The following is a 23933-nucleotide window of genomic DNA, read 5'->3' as shown; positions in this document are numbered from 1 at the left end:
CCCCCCCCCCCCCCCCCCCCCCCCCCCAACCCCATTTGCTCAAGTGATGTGCCGACTGATGAGGACGACGGCACCCAGGGCAACGCAACGGGGCGGCACGATCCACCTCGACTCGCTCGCGTCGTTCCAGCAGACGCTGACCCAGACGCAAGACCGGATGGTCGCGCAAATCTCGCAAAAGATCGACAACTTTTTCGAAGAGGCGCAGTACCCGTGGTCGGCGCAGCAGCCGCCGGCGCCGCACGAGGCCGGCGAGGCGAGCGCCTACTTGCAGGACTTGATCGACTATGTCTCGACCGTCATGATGAGCGTGCTCATTCAGCTCCCCGAGTTTGCGAAGGATTACGTCTACCGCGGGGCCCTCGCGCACGTCGCCATGGTGCTGCAGGTGCGCTGCGCGCTCGTCGCGATCTGCCTCCCAAATCTGCCATGCGCGGACAACGTGGTCGTTAACACGTGCGCTGCCCGTACAGTCGTACCTGACGGACCGCGATCCACGGGCAATCAGCGACGCCGGCATGCTGCACCTCGCGCGCGACGTGCGGTGGCTCGTCTCGCATGTCCAGTCGTTCGGCAACGAGCGCCTCGCCGATGTCTTCGCCGAGCTCAACCAGGTGCGTGGCTTTTCCTCGGGTCTCTACGGCCACTGGCGTGTCTGGCGAGCGCAGAGTTGATGTTCGAGAGTGCTCTACACGCAGCTCATCAACCTCCTCACGGCCACGCCCAACATCACCGACTATCTCGACTCCTCGGCGCGCTCGTCGCACTTCCACCGCATCCAGCCGCGCGTGCTTCAGAGCGCGCTTGTCAAGCTCCTTACGCACTACAACTCGGCGCAGGGGAGCGGCGTGGGCCACAGGCGCAGGATGCAGGTCGTGAGTCGCGCTCGAACTTGCTTACCCGGTCGGCTTGCTCTGCAAGGTGCCGGACAAGCTTTTGTGACCCTAGCGGGACTTACTCGGGTACTCGCTCGCAGGAGGACCTCCTTCGCGCGCTCGCCGCTCGATAGGCAGCGGTCCGGTTACGTCGCTTCCGTTTGTCGTCTCGTCCGTACCCTCGCACGACCCTGTTGTAGCGTTCTCCTAACGTTTAACCACTAGCTGCGATGGGCGAGAGAGAGAGAGACACGGAACTTCGTTTCGGTTTGCGAATTGCGGAGAAAGCTAAACGAGCACGCAAAGATGGGTACAGCTGACAGCACAGACAGCACACAGGCAATGGAAGGACGACCCGCGTCACCTCCCTCGGCCGCACAGACAGCTCACTCCGTCTCCTCAGCCGGCGCGTCGGTCTTCGAACGGCTCCAGCTCTCCCTCTTTCCCGCTCCCGCGCCCTCCGAGCCGCCCTCGAGCGCAGCCACCTTGGCCATGACCTGACTCGGGGGCCTCGGCGCCCTCGCGCCGCGAAGCCTACCGCTCCCGCCCGCGCCCCCGGTGCCCGACTGGCGCTTGAGGCTCGTCGAGCCCGCGAGCGGGACCGAGTCCTTATCGGCGGGCGCGGCGGGCGTCGAGCCCGTCGCGAGTAGCGCGGGCTCGTCCTGCGAGTCGTCCGCGGCGGCGGTGGCCGAGGCGGGCGGAGGCGCAGAGGACGACGAGCCGGGCGGGACGAAGGCCTCCTCCGTGGGCCCATCAGCGGCTTGCGCGCCTTTCTTGAGCGGAGGCGAGTCGGCGCGGGCGATCGGCGCTTCGACCTCCTTCCCCGTCTCGGCCCCGGCCGCAGGCACAGCATCTTTCGCCGTGTCCTCCGAAGCGGGCAGCTCGTCCTGCGTCGCGCTGAGCGGGCTCGCCGCGAATTGTCCCTCCGCCACAGCCGGCACCGCCAGCGCCTGCGTATCGAGGCCGAGGCTCGCGCGGTGCTGCTGCTTGAGCGCCTCGCCCGCCTTGCCCAGGTCGACGCTCTCGCTCGCGGCGCCGCCGTGGGTCAGGTCGCTGCGCTTGATGCGCTGGTCCACGGGCTTGGTGCGCTGCCGGCGCGGACGGTACCGCTCCTCGCGCTCCTTCTTGGCGACTTCCTCGGCGAGCGCGAAGAGCGACGACGAGTGCGTGAGGAGCGTCGAGAGGAAGACCGAGGGGAAGCGGTCGTCGAGGGTGAGCGCCGTCTCGGTGCGGGGCCGAAGGAGCGGGCGGGAAAGCGAGAGGGAGAGCTTGTGTACGTAGGTGGACAGCGGCTCGTCCGTCTTCGTTGCCGAGATCAGGTTCGTGAGATGGTCGATAATGGCACGAAGGGTCTGTGAGCAAAAGGAAAGGGTCAATTGTAGGGTCCGACCAGACAGCCAGGCGCCCGTCATCAGCCCCTTGCTGCTGTTGATGTTGGGCGCGCGACCCACCTCGAAGTGCACCCTCGGCATCTTCCCAAGCACTCCGGCGACCTTCTCATCCGTGACCTCACCGCCCTCCTTGGCCGTCCTGCCCGGGTACAGTGCGCGAAGCTCGTCGTATGCCGAGAACGTGACGACGGGGACTTCGAGCTCGAGAAGCCAGAGCTTGAGTGTCGCGCAAAGGATTGGGAGGTCGAAGGGGGAGAGGACGGCGGTGAGTTCCGAGGCCGGTAGTGCGAGCGTTGATGGGCTGCGGAGGCGGTCCGTCTGCTAACTGGCGCGACGGACACTCAGCGCGAGAGACAACGCACGAATTGAGAATGGAGCGGAGCTGGTGTTGCGCCGCCAGCGGGACCTCGTAGAGCCAAGCCTTGCGGCGTTCTGCGAGGCGATGCACGTTCGTAGTCAGGTTATGCTCCTCGGAGCACTCTCAGACAGCCTCCAGTGCGACAACTCACCGACATCCTCAACGCCCTCTCCCTTCTTCCCGATCGCGTCCAGCAGCACGCCCACGACAGGCGGAACAGGCTTGCTCTCTTTGTCCGGGTTGGTCTCGTCGAATTTGCGCAGGTCGATGCCAAAGGTCGTCAGCGCCGGGTCCGAGTAGTGCGAGACGAACATGACGGGCGACGGCTGGAACGGGCCAGTCCTGCGGAGCACAATGTATCTCAGCAACGTCCATGAAGATCTTCATCCAAGCGAGCGTAGCCATCCTGACTGGCCGATTGTTCGATGAGATTACGAGTCTGAAGACGCACCTCCTCCGCTCCATGACGCCCTTGAGGTCCGTCTCCGGCCTGACCAGCTCGAGCGTCTGGCCAACACGCTCGAGGCTCCCATCGATGAGCTTGGGGAGCGCGGCGATCGCGGCGTGGAACGACTTGAGGACGGACGCGACGGCGCGCAGGCGGTCGCCTTCGAGGCGCTGCGAGTAGGCAAAGTGCGTCGAGAGCGTCTCTTCGAGGGTGAGGCTGCGGGTAGTCGTTCATGCGTCAGCCTTTCCATCACGGCTACGAGCAACTGGCTAGCGTCTGCACGCGGGACAGCAAGACGTGGGCGGTCGTCTGACGCACCGGAGCGAGTCGAGCTCTTCGACCGCGAGCTTGTAGCGCTCCTCGGTCGCATCGGCTTCCTTGCGCGCCTTCTCGAGACGCTCCTCGACGTTCTGTGGGCCGACGACAGTCGAGAGGAGGTTGGTGAACCTGCGGTCGAAGCAGTGGCGTGAGTTGCGAGGCCCGTCCAAAGAAGGTGTTTGAACGCCGCTGATTAAGCGTTTAAGCGTCAAGAACGTCAAAGACGCAACTCACTTGTGCCTGCTCCAGTCAAGTCCCGCCTTGACTTCGGGCGCCCTCTCCTCCCAGACCTTCTTAGCGCGCTCCCTCGCCTCGCGCAGCGCATCGGCGCTCTTGCCCTCGTCGTCGTCATCGTCATCGTCGCCGCCCGCCACTCCGCGCTTGCTGTCCTCCTCTCCGCTCTCGCTCTCGTCGCCATCCTTGTCGCTCCTCCTCGCGTGCGCTGCGCGCCCACCGCTCGCCCCGCCCGCCGGACGGCGCGTCGAGAAGGCGCGGCCGAGCGCCGAGATGACGCCCGCCGCGTTGCTCGCCGGCGAGCGAGCCGGAGTCTGCTCGTCGTCGATCTCGTCAGGGCGCGGCGGGAGCCTCGCCTGCTGCGCTTGGGCGGTTCTGTCGTCGGAAGCAGCCGCCTGCGCGCCGCGCTCGCCATGCGCGCGCACAAAGTTGAACTCGTCCTCGACGAGGTCGGCGGCGCGGCACGCGTCGTCGTATGCGGCCTTGAGGCGCTCGACGTCGGCGCGCTTGCGCTCCCAGGGGACGAGGGCGCGTTCGATGGCGGCGCGTGACGAGCGGATGCGGCCGGCATGCGAGAGGGACCAGGCGCTGAAGGGCGTGAGGATCGTGCGCTTCTCGCGGAGAGAGGGAGAGAAGTCAGCCGGGAGGAAGCGGGGGGCTCGAGCGGGAGGTGCGAGAGGGAGAGGAGAGCGCACGTCGAGGTCGTCGGCGAGGGCCTGGCGGGCGCGCGCCTCGCTCACGCTCTGGGTCAAGAGCGCCTCGAAGGCCATGCGGACCGACCCACCATCGTCTGCGGTTGCGAGTGCGCGGATTCGGGATGTCCGGACGGGGAGAGACGAGCGAGGTGGGGGGAGCGAATCCGCGTCAGCTCTCTGTCCGGGCTGAGCGGGCACAGCACTGTTGAGCGTTGCTCACCGAGCGCAAAGCCGTCCCTGCGGAGGGCCGGCGGGAGGAGTCCCTGCGCAGTGGTGCGTTCGAGGTCGGCGCGAGCGTCGACGTGCGCGGTGAGCTCGTCCGACTGGACGAGTCCGGCGTCGAGTGCGTCGTACAGGGCCTCGTAGCCCGTGCGGTAGTCGCTCGACCAGAACTGCGGGCGCGCTCGGGATGAGCGGGTGCGAGCGAACGAGGCGGTGCACGGGGACGACGCACCGAGTTGTGGAAGGTCGGCGGGAGACTGGGACGCGGCGCAGGGGCTTCTGCCTCGCTTGCAGGGTCTGCCATGCTGCCAGAAAGTGCTCCACGTGCAGTGTCAGGTGGGGAGAAGGAGGACGAGGACGGACACTCGCAGCGGAAGCGCGGGACAGGGCCGTGTCGCCGTGTCTCGGAGCGAGCACTGGGCGGGACAAATCAGGCGAGGACGTAGCAAGTGCAAGGGCAGTACTCGCACCTCGGACAGATGCGCAGGGAGCGAGCGGGTGCAACCTCGCTCATGTCTCCTTCATTTCGGCCTTCTTCGCGCTCGTGCAGATCCCCGTTCTCACGCGCAAGCACAGCGAGGACCCGCTCTTGCAAGCAGCCTCACCCGGGTGCATGCTCGCCCGCACCCTCGCAGCCCCAGTTCGCTCGCCCTCGTCTCGGCGGCCGTCCGCTTCGATCGCGCTCCTCCCCAATCTCTCGCCCTCTCGCTCCTCCCGCCCCGCCGCCTCGCTCCGCCCCTTCACTGCGCTCGCTCCTTCCTCCGTGTCGAGCCACTCAGCCCACGAGCGCACCCTTGCCGCACCTGCCCAAATCATTCCCTCGCACCGCACCTTCTCGTCGACCCGCACCATGGCCGCCCAGTCTGCCACCGAGCTCCTGTGCGTTCCCCGCGCAGCCCTGTCCCAGCCTGCGTCCTCACCGCTCGATTGCCCTCCACAGCCAGGGCATCCTCGACTCGAACGAGACGTACGCCGCCGCCTTTGCCCAGTCCGACTCGGCCCTCCTCAAGAAGCTCGCCGTCGGCCAGTCGCCGCGCATCTTCTGGCTCGGCTGCTCCGACTCGCGCGTCTCGGCAGAGCTGTGCGTCTCTGCCCCTTCTCGGACCCGCGCTTCGCCGACTGACCGTCGCACCCCACCTCGTCTCTCCTCTCTGCCCCATCTAATCCGCTATCGCACCGCCTCAGCTCAACCGGCGTAGCCCCCGGCTCCATCTTTGTCCACGTGAGCTGTCCTGTCGTCGAGATCTGCCCAGATCGCACCCCGCTGACGAGAGTGAACGAAACTGCAGCGCAACATCGCTCAGTGCTTCCACAAGGGCGACCTCTCGGCCGCGGCCGCGCTCGCTTACGCCGTGCACGTCCTCAAGGTCGACGCCATCATTGTCTGCGGTGCGTCGTCGTGTTCAGCAGCTGCGCGAGCTCCGCTCAGTCGGAAATCAGCCTTCCTGCCTGTGCATCCGCTGACGCTCGCCGGTGCACACAGGCCACACGGGCTGCGGCGGTGTCAAGGCCGGTATGCAGGCGGCTGTGGACGTGGCAGAGAAGGAGGCGGCTGGCGAGCAGCTCGAGGCGCCCGCGCCCGGATCTGTGGCAGAGACCATCTCCAAGTGGATCGCGCCCGTGCGTCGCGCGCTCTTCGTTTCGGCTCCGTCCTTCCCTCCACGGCCGAGCAAGTGCTGATTTGTTGGAGCGCCACCCTGCAGATCAAGTCGCTCGCGTCGACGCACCTCCCCTCGTGCGAGGCGGCGCACCGCTCGCCGCTCGACGCGCTCTCGCTCGCCGAGCTGACGGACCAGCACGTGCGCGACACGGTCGCGAGCGTCGCCGAGTCGGACATTGTCCGCGCCGCGTGGGACGAGGGGCGCGAGATCAGCGTGCACGGGTGGGTGTACCATGTCGCGACCGCAAAGCTGCGCGACTTGGACTGCGGGTGGAAGGGCGGTGCGTCCCGCTTTCCCTTGCCTCGCTCTCCTAGTTCTCTGCCTCGCTTGGCGTTGCCAGCTCTTGGAGGGGCGTGACTGATGGTTCGGTTCGTTCGCAGTTGGCGTTCGCGCAGAGTCGCTCTCGCGCCCGTCGACCTACGCCGACTCGGAGCCGCGTGAGGACTAGACTCGCTCGCTTCGGGTAGCAGTACGGAGGATTTCTGTGTCTGAACATGCGAATGCGACTTGTATCTACGGCAACTTGCGGTGCAGTTTGCCTGGATGAGCAGGAGAGCGCAACGCGGGAGGTACGGTTCTCGCTGTTGTCCGTCCCGCTGCCTCGGTAGTCGCGTTTGCCTGTCCAGCCCTGCTGGCTCGAGCAACCAGTGACTCTATTGCTCCGAATGCACATCGAAAACACCCACCGAAGCCTCGCGCGCCTCCCCTCGAGAGCTACGCCCGTCGCGTCGCGCGCTCCCACGCAACTTGATCTCGCCGTCCGCGCCCCGCCCCGCCTCGCCAGCAGCAGCTGCAGCTGTGGCAAGGGCGATGGGCGACGCTCCCGATCCTCCTCCTGTCGACGCGCCCGCCGCACCCAAAGCGCTCTACAGCATCTTTGCCCCGCGCTCCGCCCTCGCGCCGTCATCGACGTCGTCCGCCGCCGCGGCTTCCACCTCGACTGCCGCGCCCATTCCGCCGTCGAAGAAAGAGAAGGGCAAGGACAAGAGCCCAGACGCCGAGACGGAGACGCTCAGCCTGGTCGAGGACAGCGGCGAGTCGGCGGGCGAGGAGCGGCCGTCGAAGCGCAGGAAGCGCAGCGTGACTGCGGCCACGAAGAGCAAGGGCACAGCGAAGGGCAAGGGGAAGAAACGCGTGCGGAAGGACGACACCGACGAGGACGAGTATGTCGGCGACAGCAGCGATGGCGACGACGACGTGCGTGTCGTCGCAGGGCGGGTCACGCGCGCGTCAAAGGGCAAGGGCAAGACTGCCGCTCGGGTGCAGGAGCGGGGAAAGAAGGCGTCGGCGTCGAGCAAGAAGGCGGCGCGGACGACCAAGGGCAAGAAGCGCGCGCCGTCACCTTCTTCGACTGCGTCCTCCAGCGCGTCCGCTACCGACAGCGAGGACAACGACGGCGACACAGGGACCGTGACGAGCGGCCGCGATGGCAGCATCGTGCTCGACCTGACGCAGGAATCGCCGCGGCGCCGGCGCGCGAAACGCAAGAACGGCGACCCGACCAAAGGCACGGCGTCTGCTGCGCGAGCGGGCCCGGCGCCTTTCACGGCTTTCTCGAAGGAGGCGATCGAGCGCCGCGAGAAGCGCAGGCTGCGCGAGCCGGTGCCGGCGCGGTGGCCCACGCGCGAGGAGCACGAGGGCAGGCTCCTCGACGACTCGTCATCCTCGACGGCCGTGGACGAGGTGGCTCGTGCGGAGGCGGAGGCGAAGAGCGCGTGGGAGGGCACGCGCTGGGTTCGCGGTGACGGGAAGGGGAAGGGGAAGGCGCTTCAGCAGGAGGACGATGACGGCGAGACGACCGACTACCTCCGGCGCTTCCAGGCGGCCCTCGACTTTCCTGCCATCGCTACGGCTTCCTCCTCTCGCTCTGCGCCACCCCGCCCGGCGGGCCTGCCACGCTTCGTGCGTCGCCCGCTCGAGGCGGTCCCATCCCTCGTCCCGGCCTTCCCGTCGCACCCTCTGCTCGAGCGCCTCGCCGCGCCCCTCCGCTCTCCTTCGTCGTACCCCTCAGCTTTCACGCGCTCGGGCGATCCGTCGCGGCTGCCCAACGAGGACGACACGAAGCTGTGGGTCGCCAAGTATGCGCCCCAGAGCGCCGACGAGGTGCTCGGCGACGTGAGCGGGCAGAGCGCGAGGTGGCTGAGGGAGTGGCTTGAGGAGCTCAAGGTCGAGAGCGCAGGTGCGTCCAGACCTGTACTTCTTCCGCGTTTCCGGCTTGACTACAGTCGAAGCTGACTGTCCCGCCATCGCATCGCACTAGCTGCCGATGCGAAGAGCAAGAAACGTCGTCGCCCTATCGCGCGGGGGCTCGACAAGTCGCTCCAGAAGAAGAAGAAGAAGCGCAAGCCCAAAGGGCTCGACGACTTTCTCGCTTCGTCGGACGAAGACGACGACGACAACCTCGCGCTCCCTTCCTCGTCCTTCGACTCGTACGCCGACGACTTCAGCGACGAGTTTGACGATGACGCCTCGGCCACTTCCCGCCGCGCCGGCGGCGCAAGTTCCGTCTTCCCCTCGCTCACCAACCTGATCCTCCTACACGGCCCGCACGGCTCCGGCAAGTCGTCGACGGTGCATGCCGTCGCGCACGAGCTTGGCTACGAGGTCTTCGAGGTCTTCCCCGGCCTCGGACGGCGCGGCGCTAAGGACCTCGAGAGGTACGTCGGCGACGTCGGGAAGAACCACCTCGTGCTCAAGGGCGCGGGCGGCGCGTCGGGGAGCCCGAGGAAGGGCGCGCTGGCGGCCATGTTCGGCAAGCAGGCCAAGAAGGCCGAGGAGGCAGACGAGGGAAAGGGGAAGGGGAAGGAGCGTGCTTCTGAGGAGGAGGCTGACGAGAAGGAGCTCAAGGAGCCGAAGCAGTCCCTCATTCTCGTCGACGAGGTGGACGTGCTCTTCAGGCACGAGGAGGACTTCTGGCAAGGTGCGTGCGCATCCCGCGTCACATGAGACTCGGTTTGACGGCACTGCTGACTTCGTCTCGCCTTCTGCATTTGTACTCACAGGCCTCGCACATCTCGCAAAGGACTCGCGCCGTCCCATCGTCATGACCTGTACCGGTGCGCGTTCTCGTGCATACGCGTTCGCTTGGCTCTCGAGGAAGACTGACATTGTGCGAAACAGACGATTCCCGCATTCCGTTCCACGAGCTCAACGTTCAGCAGATCGTGCACCACCAGTCCGCGCCTCCCGTCTCGTATCTCTCCTTCGCCGCACCTCCCGCCTCTCTCATCGTGCCGTACCTGCAGCTCGTCGCCCTCCGCGAGGGACACGTTAACGCGCCCGCGACCCTCTCTACGCTGTATGAGTCCTTCTCGCGCTCGCGTCCCTACCCGCCGTGGATGCTGCAGCAGCAGGCGCCGCTTGGCGGACGCGGCGAGCGGCCGATCCCGCACCCGCTCGCAAAGGCGCCGCTCCCCAGCGACGACCTGCGCAAGGCGCTCATGCAGCTCCAGTTTGAGTGCCAGTGGGGCATTGGCGGGCCGGGCAGCGGCGTCGGGAGGACAAGTAAGGCGAAGGGGCATGAGAATGGATCGCAAACGGAGACGAGGTGGAGCGAGGGGACATTGCGCGTGCCGCCAGAGCCCGATGAGGCGGTCGCACCTCACGCCAACGGCGACGCGGTCTCGCTGAACGCCGACGACGCGTTTGATCGCGCCGTGCGGGCAGCGGACGCGCTCTCGTACGCCGACGCGCATGTTGCGCGCAGGGTCAGCGTCCTCATCGAGGTGCGCCGTCTCCCGAAGTCAGGACGATACAAACCGCTGAGACTTGTGCCGCCTCGCAGCACGACGAGACGGGTCGTTTCACGACCGTCGCTGACGCCGAGGACACCTTTCCCGTCCTCGAGTACATCCCGCCACGCGATCGCCACCTCTTACCCTTCCTCGGTGCCGAGCCTGTCCTGGAGGATGCGCTGCACACGCTCGCGCACGAGATCTGGCCCGGAGCGCTGTGCTTCGCTTTGAGGGAGGACGAGCGGCTCGAGTCTGAGCGGTGCGTCCCGGTCCCGCTCAAATACGGAACACGCACCATGTCCCCATTCTGGGTCGGACCTGACCAAGCCTCCGCTTTGCAGTGCCGACTTCAGCTTCCGCCTCTGGCAGCTCTTCCACTCTGGCGGTGCCAACTCGCTCATCCGCCCGCCCGCGCCGATCCTCCCGCATCCGTCCGTCGCGGTCGACTACCGCTCGGCGGCGCGCTCAATCACGCTCGCCGACGACGCCAACATGGCTGCTTGGTCCAGGCCGGCGGCTTCAGCTGCCTCGGATGACGGGCACACGAGCGAGTCTTCCGCACTCGGCAGCGCAGCCTCGCTCGCTGCGGGACCGGCAGGCGCCGGTGGTGGCGGCGGGGCGGCGAGGATGCGCAAGTCGACGCGACTGAAAGTGCAGGCGGGTCAGCCGCTGTACGAGCGCGTGCTTCCGTGGGCGAGCAGCGTCGAGGCGGACTGGCTCCGCCAGAGCGGCTTTGGCGAGGGGCCGTAGAAGCGCGTAGGCTGTCGGTGCATCTTTGCCGCACATTGCCTATCAAGAGCACCTCAGGGATGCCCTCTTGCCTGGGTGGTCGCTCAAGCCGGGGGGACGATCAGCAAGCGATCCAAGGCTTGCTTCGACATCCGGAGTCGGCCCGCATACGCTTCCGATCCTATCCGTACCGAGTGCGAGAGGACCATCCTTAGAGCTTGCTTGGAGCGAAGCGAGAGTCCGAGAGAAACAGGCAAACGAGCAAGCCGCCAAGCCAACGGCAAGAGAGCAGAGCGCGCGCGAGAACGAGTACGGCGGTGCGGCTCTCTCACACACACAGGGCAACGACAGCGTCAGCAGGGCAGGAGTGGACGGATGGGCGGTCAACAGTCCCCGCTGTTGCCTCCTGTCGCGTCCTCCCGCGCGCCCCACACGCAAGCTTCCGCGTGCGGCATCCCGACAGCGTGTGCACCTCTCTCTCTGCCTTCGCACGTACCTCAGGCGCGATGCTGAGCGCACGACGAGCCTCACACCTGCTCAGGCGCACCTTTGCGACCACCGCGACGCGCCGCTACACCCCGCTCACGGTGACGAGCCCCGTCCCCACCTTCTTCGACGCAGTGCGGGTCAAGGGCTTCGAGGACGGACCCATCCCCGCCTTTCGTGTCCTCGGGCCAGAGGGGATCCCGCTCGATGCGACTGGGCAAGAGCAGGCCGGCAGGGCCGACCTGGACACGCTCGAACGCATGCTCGAGGTCATGACCACCCTGCCCATCCTCGTGCGTCTCGCGCGACAATCCGTCAGCGGCTTGCCGAGCTCACGAACCTTCTCTTGTCTGCATACAGGACCAGATCCTGTACTCGTCGCAGCGTCAGGGTCGCATTTCGTTCTACATGACCTCGTACGGCGAAGAAGGCGCCGTTGTCGGATCTGCCGCGGCGTGGGAACCGGAAGACGAAGTCTTCGCACAGTACCGCGAAGTTGGAGTGCTGCTGTGGAGGAGCTATCCGTGCGTCCAGAGCTTCCGGGTCGTCGCAAAATCGCTTTCCGCTCACCTTGCTTCCTTTGTGCAGCCTGTCCAGTTTGATGGCTCAAGTCTTCTCGACGGCGTCTGACTCTGCTACCCGCGGTACGGATGGGGAAATTCGCCTTCTTCCGCACGAAGCTGACGGGCCGCGCTCGCAGGCCGGCAAATGCCCGTGCACTACGGCTCGAAAGAACATCACTTCCACACCATTTCGTCTCCGCTCGGCACGCAGCTCCCGCAGGCTTCGGGCGCGGCCTACGCGCTGAAGCGAACGCCCGGGAGGGAGAAGAACTGCGTCATCTGCTATGCTGGCGAGGGTGCGACGAGCGAGGGCGACTTCCACGCGGGCTTGAACAGTGCGTCCTGCTTTCAATCGACTGATCCGTAATCCTGGCGATCTTGATTGTTGGCGACGTGCAGTGGCGGCTGTGCTGAAGTGTCCGGTCGTCTTCGTCGTTCGTGTACGTTCACGTCCCGCTCAGATGTGCTTTCGGAGAACCAAGCTGACCCGCTCTCGCCCGCAGAACAATGGGTGTGCTTGAAGTCCTCAGTGCCAACTCGAGTATCCTTCCTGACCCAGTATGTCCGCAGATTCGCCATCTCGACGCCTGTCGCGCAGCAATACGCTGGAGACGGCATTGCTGCACGAGGGCCAGGCTACGGCATCGACACGATCCGCGTTGACGGGAACGATCCGCTTGCAGTCTACCTTGCATGCAAGGAGGCGCGCAAGAGGGCGGTTGACGGGCAGAAACCAGTTCTCGTAGAGGTGCGGCACCCTCTCCCGTGGATTTTCGAGTTGATCTTGCTGACGCTCTCGGCTCCGGAAATCCCGGGCTCCGTAGGCTATGACCTACCGCGTCGGCCACCACTCGACCTCGGACGACTCGTCCGCGTACCGCTCGCTCTCGGCGGTCGAGTCCGTCAAGAAGCTCGACTCGCCCATTTTCCGCCTGCGCCGCTACCTCGAGTCGCTCTCTCCGCCGCGTTGGTCGGCCGAGCGCGACGCCGCCGTCAAGGACTCGAGCAAGCGCGCGATCCTGAAGGAGTTCAGCAAGGCCGAGAAGGACAAGAAGCCGCCTCTCGCCGAGATGTTTGGCGACGTCTTTGCGCCAGTCGAGGGCGAGGACAAGGTCGGTGCCGACGGGCTCGAGCGGCCGCAGAGGGAGCAGAAGGAGGAGCTGAAGCGGCTTATCGAGAAGTGGGGTGAGACGCCGGCGTGGAAGAAGGAGCTGGGCAAGTTCGAAGGCGGTCGCGAAGCAGTACTCAAATGGTAGACAAGGATTCATTCCACAACAGAGACCGAGTAGTACCGAGTTCCAGGCGCAAGCTTCAGGGCTTCGACACCTGACGTGAAGAAATGCAAGCATAGCTGGCTGCCTGAACGAATCGCAGAGGCGCAGTCTTCGATTCTGCTCGTTCTCCACGGTCCACCCGCTCAGACCTCGTATGCCTCTGTCAGGACGTCCGAGTCAGCGAGCTTCTTTGAGAAGGGTCAGGATCACGCACGCAACGCCTCCCAGGCCTCCTCCTTCTCGCGCTCGACAAGCTCGCGCTTCTCCTTCCCACCACGAAGCGCAGCCTTGATCGGGAACGGCTCGGCTCGCGAGTTGAAACCGTCGGTGAAGGCGTGAATGTCGGGCTTGGGCGCACCCTCGGGGCTCGAAAGCACAAAGTGATGCAGCAGGTGCAGGATGACGATGGTCACGCCGCGCTCGGCGACGTGCATGCCGGGGCAAATCCGGCGGCCCCAACCGAACGCCGAGTGACCCGCCTTTTGCGGGTAGGCGGGTATGCCCGTCTCCTTCTCGTCCTCGAGGTAGCGTTCCGGGCGGAACAAGTCCGGGTCTGGGAAGTAGACTGGGTCGCGGTGGATCGCGTAGGTGTTGCAGAGGATGGTCGAGCCTGCTGGAATGAGGTAGCCGTCGTACACGTCGTCCTCAGTCGAGGCGTGCGGTGTGCCGCCGAGAATGGCGACCGGGCGCCAGCGAAGCGTCTCTTGCACGACTGCGCGGCAGTAGGGCAGCTACAGGTACAATATCTCAGTTCGCGCACATCGCCGTGCGAGACAAGGAAGTGAGGAGTACGTACGCTCGATTCGTCTTCCCAAGTCGGACTGCGGTTGGGTCCGACGACACGGTCAAGCTCCTCTTGCGCCTTGCGCTGCACGTCCGGGTGAGTGACCATGGCGAGAACAAATGCGATGAGGGTGCCCGAAGTCGTGTCCACGCCTGCGAGGCGGTCTAGGCGTAAGCATCAAGCTGACGAGCACAAGCTTCGGAGATGCGCAGACGCACCGGCCCCGAAGATCCCGCCCGTCAGCAGCGCAAACTCCTGATCCGAGATCCCGAGCTGGTCTCGCTTCTCAAGCAGGTCCCTCGTAAAGCTCGGCGCCGCCGTGCCCTTGTGCATGCGCTCCTTGACCGTGTCGGCGAGCGACATCCAGAAACCGTGGCTTTCGGCGCGCGCGGCACGCCAAGTCTTCTTGTACGGCGTGAGAAACTCGGGAAGGGATTGGAGAAATGGGTAGGCGTCGAGAATCTGCTTTCCGGGCAAGCTGAAGGAGCGAGAGCTGTCAGGACAGGCAGGCGAGGTGAGATAGCAAGCGCAGCGCACTTGGTCTTGCCCACTTCCTCCATGCGCTTGATGACGCTCTGCACGAAGCCAACCTTGGCATCGTCGACACGACGGCCGTCTGCAAGGTTCGACAGGTCGGAAAACGCGCGGACTGACAGGCCGCAGCGAGCGAGACGCACAGGCAATGGCGACGACACTGCTCGCGGAGAAGCGCTCAATGTGCTTCTCCCAGCCCATCGAGTCTGCGAGGTGCAAGAACTGCGCGAACCGCAAGCACGGTCAGCTCCTCTCGTTCGGCCAACGCCACGGGTCCGCAAGAGACCCACATCGGCGCACAACCGCTTCGCCTCCATCTCCTGGATCGGGCGGTAGTCGTCCGCCCTCTTCTCCATGAGTGCCGCGTGGTAGATCTTGCGCTGGTTGCGCCACTTCTGCCCGTACGGCAAGAACAGCATAGCGTCCCCGCCCGTCGCGAGTTCGCCCGCAACGACGAAGCGCGGACGCGAAGAGTACTTGGACGAGCGCTTGTCGAGGAGGTCGGCGGCGACTTTGGCCGACGAGACGACTGCGGTGACAGCACAGTCGAGACGAAGCGGAAGTCAGCGGAACTGACGCGATATTGCGGCCCGCTTTCTTTCGCCAAGCAAGGATCAGAGTAGCAATACGCACCGATTGTCGGCTTTGGCCCCGTCCATACGGTAAAGTACCCGCGCTCGTACTCCTTCCCAATCTCGTGCAGCCGCAACCATGGCCTCTCGCGCGGGATCAGGTGTCGGTGGTTGCCCCAACCCCAATGGGACGCGCGCGGACCAGGAGGGAGATTTGACGGGTAGGCGGTGCGCGCCCAGAGGAAGCAGAGAGTGCCGAGGGTGAGGGTGAGGATGGTGCCGAGGAGCACGGGCGGTGTGAGGGGTATGTCCATGGCTGCGTAGGCTGAGCAGGAAGCAACTCAGGCAGCTGTCAAGCTCAGCAAGGGTGGACAGGCTCAGCGAGTCGGACTGAGCGGGAAAGAGAGCAAGTCCGCTTCGATGGCAGCGATAGAGAAGTGGGGAAGTGGGGCACCTGCGCCTCCGCCTCGAGTGGCCGGCCCGCTTGACAAGCGTGCTGACAGCGCACCCGTGGCCTTTGCGGGGGGAGATCAAGTTTGTCGTCTTCGAGAGGCGCAGTCGGTGCGCGAGAACAGCGCGAGCATGAGCTGCAATATGATGCGAGATGAAGCCATGTCCGATCTAGCGCTGGCAAACTGTTCAGACAGGCGAACAACAAGATCTGGAGAAGAATGTCTGCATCAGCTGCGAACTCGTCCAGCGGAGTGCGAGAAAGAAAGCGAAACAGCGTACGCACATGTACAACCTTCAACCCGTGCGCATCCCTGCCTTTCGTTACTCCACGACCTGCCCACCCTTCAGTATACTCCTGGAACCACGATCCACTTCGCTCCCGTCTCCTCCCACTCCTTCCCAAACGTGCGGCGGTACCACGCATGCCCGCTCCGCGCGCGCGGCAGCATCGCCGCGACCTCCTGCAGCAGGAACAGCGCCGGGGGCTGGAGGTACCCTTGCGAGAGAGGTTGGATCGAGCGCGGGAGGGCGGCAATTTGGGCGCGCGACAGGAGCGAGACGAGGTAGGGCGAGGAAGCCGAGAGGGGCGGGAAGGGCGCGGGGACGAGGCAGGTGGTCGAGAGGAGGAAGCCGAGCCACTCGAACCACTCGCAGGCGTACGAAGGGTGCGAGAGCACGCGGTAGAGCCCGCCGCGCGGGATGGCGTAGCGATCGGAAGGCGAAGGCGGGCCAGCGGACTTCTTGCCTTCCTGTGAAGGCTGCCTTTGCGCCCGCTCGGCCTGCTTCTCGCGCTTGATGCTGTAGAGCACCTCGTCATGGTAGATGTTGCCGACGAACCCGAGCGCCCACATCCCGACGCCGACGAGGAAGAGCATGCTCTTGCCCTCGAGAAGGCCTCGTCCGCCCTGTGCGGCCGTCTCGCCCCCACCGGCGAGCCACATGCCAATGGTGCCGCCGTTCGCGATGTTGAACAAGGCCGAAAGGACGGGGATGACGATGTGCATGGGTGCGCGGCCTGGGTTGCGCAGAGTGCCGATGACGGAGCGGTGCGCATAGTGCACGAGATAGAGGGCGGCGAGAAGCTGCCGGGCTGGCGAGAGGTCGAACAGCGCGCTCAGGATGCGAGAAGGCGAGAAGAGCGGGAACGAGTGCATCGAAGAGATGGAGGGCGGGATTGCAAGGGCGTAAAGAAAGGTCATGGGCGAGAAGGCCTCCATGATGAACCATCCCCAGTTGCCGTTGACGGTCAGGGACTTGCCCCAGGAGCCGAAGCGGCCGAAGGGAGCGTCTGCGAATGGCGATGTGGGAAGGTCAGCCGGGAGTGCAGGAGGACAAGGGATGGTCAACGTACCAATGAGGGCAGAGCCGGGGAAGGCGAGGCAGCCAAATGCGACGAACAGACGCTGCACGGCGCCATACAGGCCGATCGAGCCGAAGTGACCGCGCATCCCCAGTGCCAGCTCCGAGACGAGGTCCATGACGAAGTGGTTGGCGGCAACAGCAGCGTTCGGGGGTGGCAGCACTCGAGGAGACTCGAGTCGGTTGGAACGATCCCTTGGACGCCTCTCACGACGCAAAGAAGCAGAGGAGAGCGAGAGGGAGATGGGCGTGTCGATCGAGCGACTCGGCGCAGCTCTGGCTCGTTCCGCGTGCGCCCACTTTGCTCGAGGGCCCCAGCGAGTGCGCCAGGCGAGTCGAGCACTCTGCAGTACACCGACTGACCCGCTCTCGCCTCCCCAGCTCGCTCCCTCTCCACTTTCGCTCATCGCTCGCCTCGCCCCGCCGCCATGCCCAACAACCGCGTAAAGACGACAAAGGCCCTCCAGAGCAAAAAGACCAAGATCGCACAGGGACAGGTCCACCCCAACTCGCGCCGCGCAAAGCAGCTCCAGCGCGTCGAGCTCCGCGCAAAGAAGCTCGAGCTCAACTCCAAGGTCCGCCGCGCACACGAGGTCTCGGAGAGTGCGTCGGACCGTTCCCCTATGCTCTGTGGCGCGCTAGAGCGCGACTCGAGGCGCATAGACGATTCGAAGGAGCCGTCGCACTCACCCCCTCCTCCTCGTTCGGGCGACAGTTGACCGTCACCTCTACTTCGTGCACGCCCTCCCCGTCGACGCCACGTCCATCTCGCTCCCGGACCTGCACCAGCTCCTGTCCGACTACATCCAGCGCAACGAGTCGGAGCGCGTCGCGCTCGCCGCCGAGCGCGAAGGGCGCAGCTGGCGCAAGACCGAGGGCAAGGGCAAGCGCGAGGTCGAGCTCGAGAAGCAGAAGGAGGACGAGGAGAGCGAGTACCGCAGCGGCTTTGGTGCGTCCACTGCTCCTCCTTTTTCTGCGCGACACGAGACGCTGACTTCGTTGCGCTTCCGCGTCAATAGTTCTGCCCGACCTGACTCTCCCGGAGAATGTCGTCCTGTGCCGCCAGTGGGTCAAGCCCGCGCCGTCAAAAGATACGAAGAACACCAAGGGCGGCGACCCGTCCTTCCTCGGGCGGTGCGTCTCTCTAGCTCTCTCACCTGGTGCTCTCGCTGATTCCGTCGCCGTATCGCAGGATCCGCCTGGTGCGCATCTTCTCGGACGACAAGAACGCCGTCGTTGTTGAGCAAGCAGGTGCGAAGGAGGCGTGGGGTCAGGGCGAGGGCGAAGTCGAGATGGGCGACGACGCTGCCGATGAGGCGTAATCCTTCCACTTGCCGTTCGTCTCGAGGGGTGTACTGTGCTGTCCCAGTGTCCTTGTTCGCCTGCTGTTGTTTTCTGTATGTCGCTCGCAACGCATTAGACTGCTTCCCTCGTTCCCATCGCACACGGCCTCGCTTGAGAAGGCCGCGCCAGTACGAGAGGCACGTCTACGTATTCACGTCTTCGCACTAGCGTACCCATCTTCACCGTATCTCGCCCTCGGGCGTGAGCAGTACGTCGGGCAAGCGGTCCCACTCATTCATCGGAATCTCCTCTCCGTCCTGGACCATCTGCGCGCCGAGCGCCAGCGCGACTGTTGTCCCCTCGTTCTCTCGTCAGCAGCGTCCTCACGACTGTAAGACGAAAGAAAGCGAGGCGCACCGGTGCGAGGCGCGGCCTTGCCGAACCGCGCCGGGTAGTCGAGACACGCAGAGACGTACCGGTCGTAGTAGCCCCGCCCGTGTCCGAGTCGGCGCCGGAACCGGTCGAACGCGAGGCCCGGGACGAGGATCAGGTCGAGGCCGGGAGAGGAGGGGTGGTCCGCTGCTGGTTTCAGCAGGGAGGAGTGAGCGAGGTGCGGAGCGGAAGAAGAGCGGGCGGCGAGACGGACCGTCTTCGAGCGAGTCGGCCTGGAGGGGTCGAGCTGGGTCAGGCTCAAGCATTCGGTACAAGAGCATGAGAGCGCACCTCTGCGGGGTCGATCTCGCGAATGCCCCAGCGGTTCTCCCTCAGCGTCTCAAAGTGCGACTGGTCGCGCAGGCGGAGCATGCGCATGACCGTCTTGTCCTCGACGGGGCAGTACGGGACGTAGATGCGCTTGCCGTCGCCGAGGGCGTGGCGGATGAGCGAGTCGGTCTGCACCTCGCCCGTCGGAGTCGAGAGGTAGACGCTGAGCGACGAGGACGAGGTGTAGTAGGGCGACGCGAGGAGGAAGTCGATCACGGCCTGGGCTGCGGACGCACGGCTGTGTGAGCTTGCGGTTGCTCTCACGCGGTTCCTGCAGTTCCCCGCAGCGAGTGTCGACGTGAGCGCGGCTCCGAGTGGAGCTGCACGGCGAGAAGCGCACAGTCTGCGAGCACCTGGGCGGGCGAGAGCTGCTTCAGGCGGGTCTGGACTGTCCGCCTGAGCTGCTTTTTGGCCTGCACCACCGCAGTCCCGCTCTGCACCGCCGCCGTCATCGTTGCTGCCCGAGAGCCCCTCCCCGCCGGATCGCTTCCTCGCCTCGCACCGCTCTGCTCGAGCTCGCCGGGCTGCTGCGTGCTCTGCGACAGTCCACTTACTGCACTGTAGACACACCCACGTGACTTTCTTCCGACTTTGAAGGTGCAGACGAGGCGGGCTTGTGGGAGCCCCTCTTCGGGCGGACGCCCATGGCTCAATCACGCCCGCCAGCCCTTCAGGACAGCTGGCAGCGCAGGCTAAGGATTGACAGCGCAGACTCGGCAGGTGCGTCCTATTTCCTGCCTCCTGCGCGGCGAGGGACAGACGAGGCGAGGCGGTGCGACGACGCTTCCAAACGGCATCGTCGCGCGGCAGCAACGGCATCTTGTGGGGCAGAAGGCAGCCTGCGTGCTGACTGGATGGTGTGCGGACGGTACTGACAAGCCCCGACGATCTGCAGTGTCTGCCGCGTCGAACCCATCCCCACCGCTCCCTCCTCGTCATCCGCACGCCGAGTCCGCCTACGTCCGCCGTCCGTCCCAGGCCGCCCTCGGCGAGCCCGTCGACTTCAATCCTCTCTCGTCCTTCGCCCATGCGCAGCACGCTCGCAGCGGCTCGAACGGCTTGCCGCGCACCTCGTCCGGCCGCGACGTCCGCCTCGTCGGGTTCGCTGCGTCGTCGTCTGCGTCGCAATCGTCGTTCGGCCAGAGCGCGCTACCACTCGTTGGTGAGGAGGTGAGGGGCAGTCCCGCGCGCAGGGTCAGCGAGGACACCGGGTCGGGCTTTGCGAAACGGCATCCGGCAGACCTGCGTTCGTCGTCCGTGCCAACGCCAGAGCCGGGCAGCGGGCCGGTCACGCCACGTGCAGCGCGACGAACGGGCGCGCGAGGGGCGGAAGACGAGGCGACGCAGCTCACGCCACGCGGAAGCGGGTTCTCGCACGCTTCGGCGGGGTCGACGCCCCGGGCGCGGCAGGCTTCTGGCCCGTCCACGCTTCCCGCCTTGCCGTCCTCAACCTCGTCGGCCGCTCGCCCACTGCACACTCCGCCGACGCTCCTCTCACGCAACACGTCGACCGTCCTCTCGTACTCTCCGCCACGCTCCTCCCCCTCCCGTTCCGCTCGCCTCGACTCGTCCTCTTCGACGTTCCTCGACCCCGGCTCAACCCTGCTCAGCAACGCCGACGACGACGATGCACACTCTTCCTCACAGCACTCGGACGCCCTCTCCCTCTCGTCCGAGGAAAATGCCTGGGCAGGCACGCTCCTCCCCTCGGGTTCTTCCCCTCCGCAGTCCCCCCTCCTCGCCGAGATCGCGGCCCGCGCCGCGCGCCAACCGTCTCTCTCCGCCGCCGCTGCTGCAGCAGGTGGCGGGCCAGGCGGCATGCGCGAGAGCCGCCTGAGCGAGTTTGACTGGGCCGCCGCGTACGCCGACAGTCGCAGCCCGAGCCTCATGCACGGGTTCGCGCCCGCTACTGCGCAGAGACTCGGCGCCGACGGTGCGACCCAGGAGGGAGTCGCGAGCCCGCCGCTGCCGCCGCTGCCGGTCGAGGCGGAGGAAGATGGGGACGAGGAGGTCGACGCGGGTAGGAGAGGCGCAGCAGCGGCACAGGAGGGCGCGGCTGCGATGGGACTAGGGATCGAGGACGTCCCGCCGGCGCTGCCGGTCAAGCGCAAGCCGAGTGCACCGCAGCTGCATGTCGCTTCTGCGGACGCATCGCACAGTGCGCTATCAGTCTGCTTTCTTCAGTCCGCAACGTACTGACATGTCAAGATGTACAGGTCGTGCAGCGAGTCCGTTGCCCGCACGGCCTGCTCTTGCGGTCCAGACGCCCCTTCCGCCGTCTCCAGCCGTCTCTGCCGCTCCCTCTCCCGTCTCTGCGACCTCTTTTGCCCCCTTGCAGCTCAACCCACTCATCGCAGACCCGGACCGCCTTGCTCCGACCTCCCTCTCCGGCCCCACCGCACACGACGCCGCTCGCCCGTCCTCGCGCGCCTCGTCACATCGCAGCGGCGCGCGCACGCCTTCGCCCGTCCCGCCTCGTCCGCCGCGACGAGCGGCGTCGAACCTCAGCTTGCGCAGCGACGCCGCCTCGGCGTCGAATAAGGACGAGGGCGAGCTGCCAGCCCCGCCGGTGAGGGCGCCACCGAGCGCGAGCACGACGCCGCCGAGCTCGCCGCCTCCCTCTGCATCGCCTGACGCTGCTGCAGCGTCCATTTATGCGCTCGTATCCGTCGCTTCGGCGATCGCTCCCGCCCCAGCTGCGGCAGGAGCGTCAACGCTAGACGCCCCGCTCGTGGTCCCTCGCGCCCGTAAGGCGCCGCAATTGGGCACCACGCCCAATCGCAACGCGTCGATGTCGAGCAGGCGTGGCGGGCCGGCGCCGAGTATCCCCGAGAAGAGCGCGCGGAGGACGAGCGCGCTCGTGCAGCAGAAGAGGCTGTCGGTGCTTGACCGGGGTACGGGTGCGGGAGATGGAGTGGGCGGAGAGGCGGGCAAGACGGGAGAGAAGGGGGACAAGGCGCCGAGTGCGGCGACGAGCCCGTTGCTCGGAGACGACATGTCCAAGCGGTGCGTCGACGTCTCTCCTTACTCCGCTCAGCAGGCCCGTCTCAATGCGGCGCTGACAGAGCCACTGTTCCATGCACAGCTTCTCGGTTCCTTACTCAGTCTCCGACTTTGCTGCTGCGTACGGCCGCGACTCGTGGGCCGAATACCCCTCGTCCGAGTCCGACTATCCTCCTTCGGCTAGCGGACACCGCTTGTCGCACTTCCGCGACGCTGCAAGCGTCGAGGCCTCCCCGCGACTGCCTGTTCCCGGCAAGCAGGTCGATGACGCTACCCTCGAAGCGCACGAGTCGGCTGAGGCCCCGTCAGTCGCGACGGAGGACGACACGACGATCCAGCCTGCGGCGCTGCAACCACCCGCTGCGCCATCGCCCCGCAGCGTGTCTCCTGCGCCATCGGGAGCAGAAGCGAGTGACGGTGTTGTGCGGACAAGCACGCCGCGCAGCGATGCGAAGGCGCGCGCCGCAGCCTTCATCGCTGATCTCAAGCGGGCGCGCGCGAAAGAGGCTAGTACCGACAGCCTGAGCAGCATCCATGCGTCTCCAGCAAGTACCGATGTGCTAGCACCCTTGCAGGTGCACTCGGACTCGGTCGTGGGCCCGCCGGTGGAGCCGGTGGAGCCAGCGCAGGAGGATCAGGAGGTCCTCGAGATCCCGCCGCTTCCGCCTTTGCACGGCTCTTCGCCTGCGCTGCCCTCTCCGCCACGGGACGAGTCGCCCGTGCGCCGTACGTTGCGCTCGGGTTCGATCTTCACGACGACGACCCGGCCGTCCATCTCGACGCCGACCGCCTCGCCGCCTCTGCCGCCGATCGACAGCAAGCGGCCTTCGGATAGCTCGGTGGGGACGTTGTACATCCGCCGCCGCAGCTCGCAGCCTGCGAACGCCCCGCCCCTCCCCTCTCTTCCCGCCGACCTTTCGTCCCTCTCGACTGCGCATCGCCCGCTGCACCGCCGTCGGCCGCTGCCGCCTGCGATCCAGGTCGCGAGCGAGCTGCGTAAGGCGCGCACGCCGCGTGAGCGAGGGAGGATCTATGCCGAGAAGATCAACGAGCTTGCGCGAGAGCGGAGCAGGCTTGACGAGTGGCTGGGGAGCGTCCGGACGATGAACTCGGCGGTTGGACGATGTGCGTTCCTCACTCTTGCTCAGTCGCTCTTCAGAGCTCACACGATTGCCTTGCAGCACCCGAGGTGCCGACCTCGCCGTTTGCGCGGAACCGTGCGGCTCGGCAAGAAGGCTCGACAGCCACCTTTGCGCTTCGAGGCGACGGCTACCGGGCAAAAGAGATCCCGCATCACGCCTTCAGCCCCAAGGATCTCGTTCCGAACAACGCGCCGTATCCTGGCGTGCTCGGACTCGCGCCATCGTCGTCATCAAACTCGCTCGGCAAGCACTCGAGCTACAGTGCGGTCAGCAGTGGCCAGTCGGGCGGCAAGTCGTTCTTCTCCGGTCTCGGTGTCGGTCGAGGATCACTCGGTCGGCGGGCATCCAAGTCGCATCACCAGCATCCCTTCGCTTCGGGCGCCGTCTCTTCCTCCAACGCCCCCTCGATCCGCTCGACCATCTCGGGCCCGGTACACCTCCTCTCCTCGACCAACACAAACCTCACGTCTGGACCAGGCTCGCAACCAATCGGCGGACCTCGAATGCCAAACCCCGTCCCGCCCGGCACGCGCGAGCGCGCCTCGTTCGACCAGCACTCGCCGCGGGGCTCGAGCCCGTCCGGCTCGCCGAGCATGAGCGCCAATCCATCGCGCGCCAGCTTCAGCTACGGCAGCACACCCTACGGAAGTGCGAGCGGCGCGACGACGCTGCCCGTCTCGGCGTCGGTTCCATCGCACCTCGGCGCGAGCGGCAATGCCGACGAGGCCAAGCTGTCGAGGCTGCAGGACATCCTTCCGCAGGCGATGCGCGAGGATCTCGTTGATGCGCTGGGCAAGGCGGGCGGGGACGATGTGCTCGCCATCTCGGTGTACTTGAGCAGCGAGGCGGCGAAGCGGTGAACGAGCGCCGACAGACACTCCCCTCCTTCGTCCTTCTCTTTTTCTGAGCCATTCCGCATTGTCGTAGATTGTGTCATGCTCTATCTGCATCGTCCTGGCCGCTTTGTATCGATGCGCTGCATTGCCTCCCTTTCCTTCGAGAGGTCGTCCGCGTTGTTCGCTCCGTTCACTTCACACTTCCGCGCCGCTCGC

General features: G+C 66.0%; 10 protein-coding genes across 10 annotated transcripts; 6 read left to right on the top strand and 4 right to left on the bottom strand.

The window, feature by feature from the left end:
• Positions 1-46: 46 nt before the first annotated feature.
• Positions 47-1009, top strand: JCM10292_003941 (uncharacterized protein; the record flags this gene model as incomplete). Its single annotated transcript, XM_076652312.1, has 4 exons — positions 47-388; positions 474-614; positions 699-875; positions 977-1009. The coding sequence occupies 4 exons, from the start codon at positions 47-49 to the stop codon at positions 1007-1009; spliced, it is 693 nt and encodes a 230-aa protein (XP_076502170.1).
• Positions 1010-1261: 252 nt separating this feature from the next.
• RGD2 (GTPase-activating protein RGD2) lies at positions 1262-4845 on the bottom strand (the record flags this gene model as incomplete). The annotated part of the gene is made up of 10 exons (XM_076652311.1): positions 1262-2227; positions 2327-2567; positions 2629-2698; positions 2776-2966; positions 3076-3288; positions 3391-3519; positions 3625-4235; positions 4320-4414; positions 4540-4711; positions 4774-4845. The coding sequence occupies 10 exons, from the start codon at positions 4843-4845 to the stop codon at positions 1262-1264; spliced, it is 2760 nt and encodes a 919-aa protein (XP_076502169.1).
• Positions 4846-5391: 546 nt separating this feature from the next.
• Positions 5392-6650, top strand: JCM10292_003939 (uncharacterized protein; the record flags this gene model as incomplete). The annotated part of the gene is made up of 7 exons (XM_076652310.1): positions 5392-5420; positions 5482-5622; positions 5727-5763; positions 5831-5930; positions 6025-6161; positions 6245-6482; positions 6583-6650. The coding sequence occupies 7 exons, from the start codon at positions 5392-5394 to the stop codon at positions 6648-6650; spliced, it is 750 nt and encodes a 249-aa protein (XP_076502168.1).
• Positions 6651-7012: 362 nt separating this feature from the next.
• JCM10292_003938 (uncharacterized protein) lies at positions 7013-10686 on the top strand (the record flags this gene model as incomplete). The annotated part of the gene is made up of 6 exons (XM_076652309.1): positions 7013-8381; positions 8463-9122; positions 9205-9258; positions 9323-9927; positions 9987-10195; positions 10278-10686. 6 exons carry the CDS (start codon positions 7013-7015, stop codon positions 10684-10686), a joined length of 3306 nt encoding a protein of 1101 aa, XP_076502167.1.
• A 485-nt stretch (positions 10687-11171) lies between these two features.
• On the top strand, positions 11172-12970 carry JCM10292_003937 (thiamine pyrophosphate-dependent dehydrogenase E1 component subunit alpha; the record flags this gene model as incomplete). Its single annotated transcript, XM_076652308.1, has 8 exons — positions 11172-11444; positions 11512-11675; positions 11740-11795; positions 11852-12049; positions 12114-12154; positions 12218-12225; positions 12285-12462; positions 12539-12970. The coding sequence occupies 8 exons, from the start codon at positions 11172-11174 to the stop codon at positions 12968-12970; spliced, it is 1350 nt and encodes a 449-aa protein (XP_076502166.1).
• A 161-nt stretch (positions 12971-13131) lies between these two features.
• JCM10292_003936 (cytochrome P450) lies at positions 13132-15192 on the bottom strand (the record flags this gene model as incomplete). Its single annotated transcript, XM_076652307.1, has 8 exons — positions 13132-13148; positions 13203-13719; positions 13785-13924; positions 13991-14250; positions 14310-14388; positions 14450-14528; positions 14597-14835; positions 14940-15192. 8 exons carry the CDS (start codon positions 15190-15192, stop codon positions 13132-13134), a joined length of 1584 nt encoding a protein of 527 aa, XP_076502165.1.
• Positions 15193-15675: 483 nt separating this feature from the next.
• JCM10292_003935 (uncharacterized protein) lies at positions 15676-16809 on the bottom strand (the record flags this gene model as incomplete). Its single annotated transcript, XM_076652306.1, has 2 exons — positions 15676-16619; positions 16683-16809. 2 exons carry the CDS (start codon positions 16807-16809, stop codon positions 15676-15678), a joined length of 1071 nt encoding a protein of 356 aa, XP_076502164.1.
• A 309-nt stretch (positions 16810-17118) lies between these two features.
• On the top strand, positions 17119-18012 carry TMA16 (Tma16p; the record flags this gene model as incomplete). Its single annotated transcript, XM_076652305.1, has 4 exons — positions 17119-17293; positions 17406-17639; positions 17710-17824; positions 17883-18012. The coding sequence occupies 4 exons, from the start codon at positions 17119-17121 to the stop codon at positions 18010-18012; spliced, it is 654 nt and encodes a 217-aa protein (XP_076502163.1).
• A 201-nt stretch (positions 18013-18213) lies between these two features.
• Positions 18214-19188, bottom strand: FAU1 (5-formyltetrahydrofolate cyclo-ligase; the record flags this gene model as incomplete). Its single annotated transcript, XM_076652304.1, has 5 exons — positions 18214-18323; positions 18392-18553; positions 18621-18639; positions 18698-18960; positions 19077-19188. 5 exons carry the CDS (start codon positions 19186-19188, stop codon positions 18214-18216), a joined length of 666 nt encoding a protein of 221 aa, XP_076502162.1.
• Positions 19189-19380: 192 nt separating this feature from the next.
• JCM10292_003932 (uncharacterized protein) lies at positions 19381-23741 on the top strand (the record flags this gene model as incomplete). Its single annotated transcript, XM_076652303.1, has 5 exons — positions 19381-19456; positions 19632-20894; positions 20953-21742; positions 21822-22864; positions 22921-23741. The coding sequence occupies 5 exons, from the start codon at positions 19381-19383 to the stop codon at positions 23739-23741; spliced, it is 3993 nt and encodes a 1330-aa protein (XP_076502161.1).
• Between the last annotated feature and the right edge of the window lie 192 nt (positions 23742-23933).

Source organism: Rhodotorula paludigena (assembly GCF_050403205.1).
Source record: "Rhodotorula paludigena JCM10292 DNA, Rt_paludigena_JCM10292v1_ctg71, whole genome shotgun sequence".
Lineage (NCBI taxonomy): Eukaryota > Fungi > Basidiomycota > Microbotryomycetes > Sporidiobolales > Sporidiobolaceae > Rhodotorula > Rhodotorula paludigena.
The sequence above is the reverse complement of the archived record's forward strand: the minus strand, read 5'-3'. Positions and strand labels throughout refer to the sequence as shown.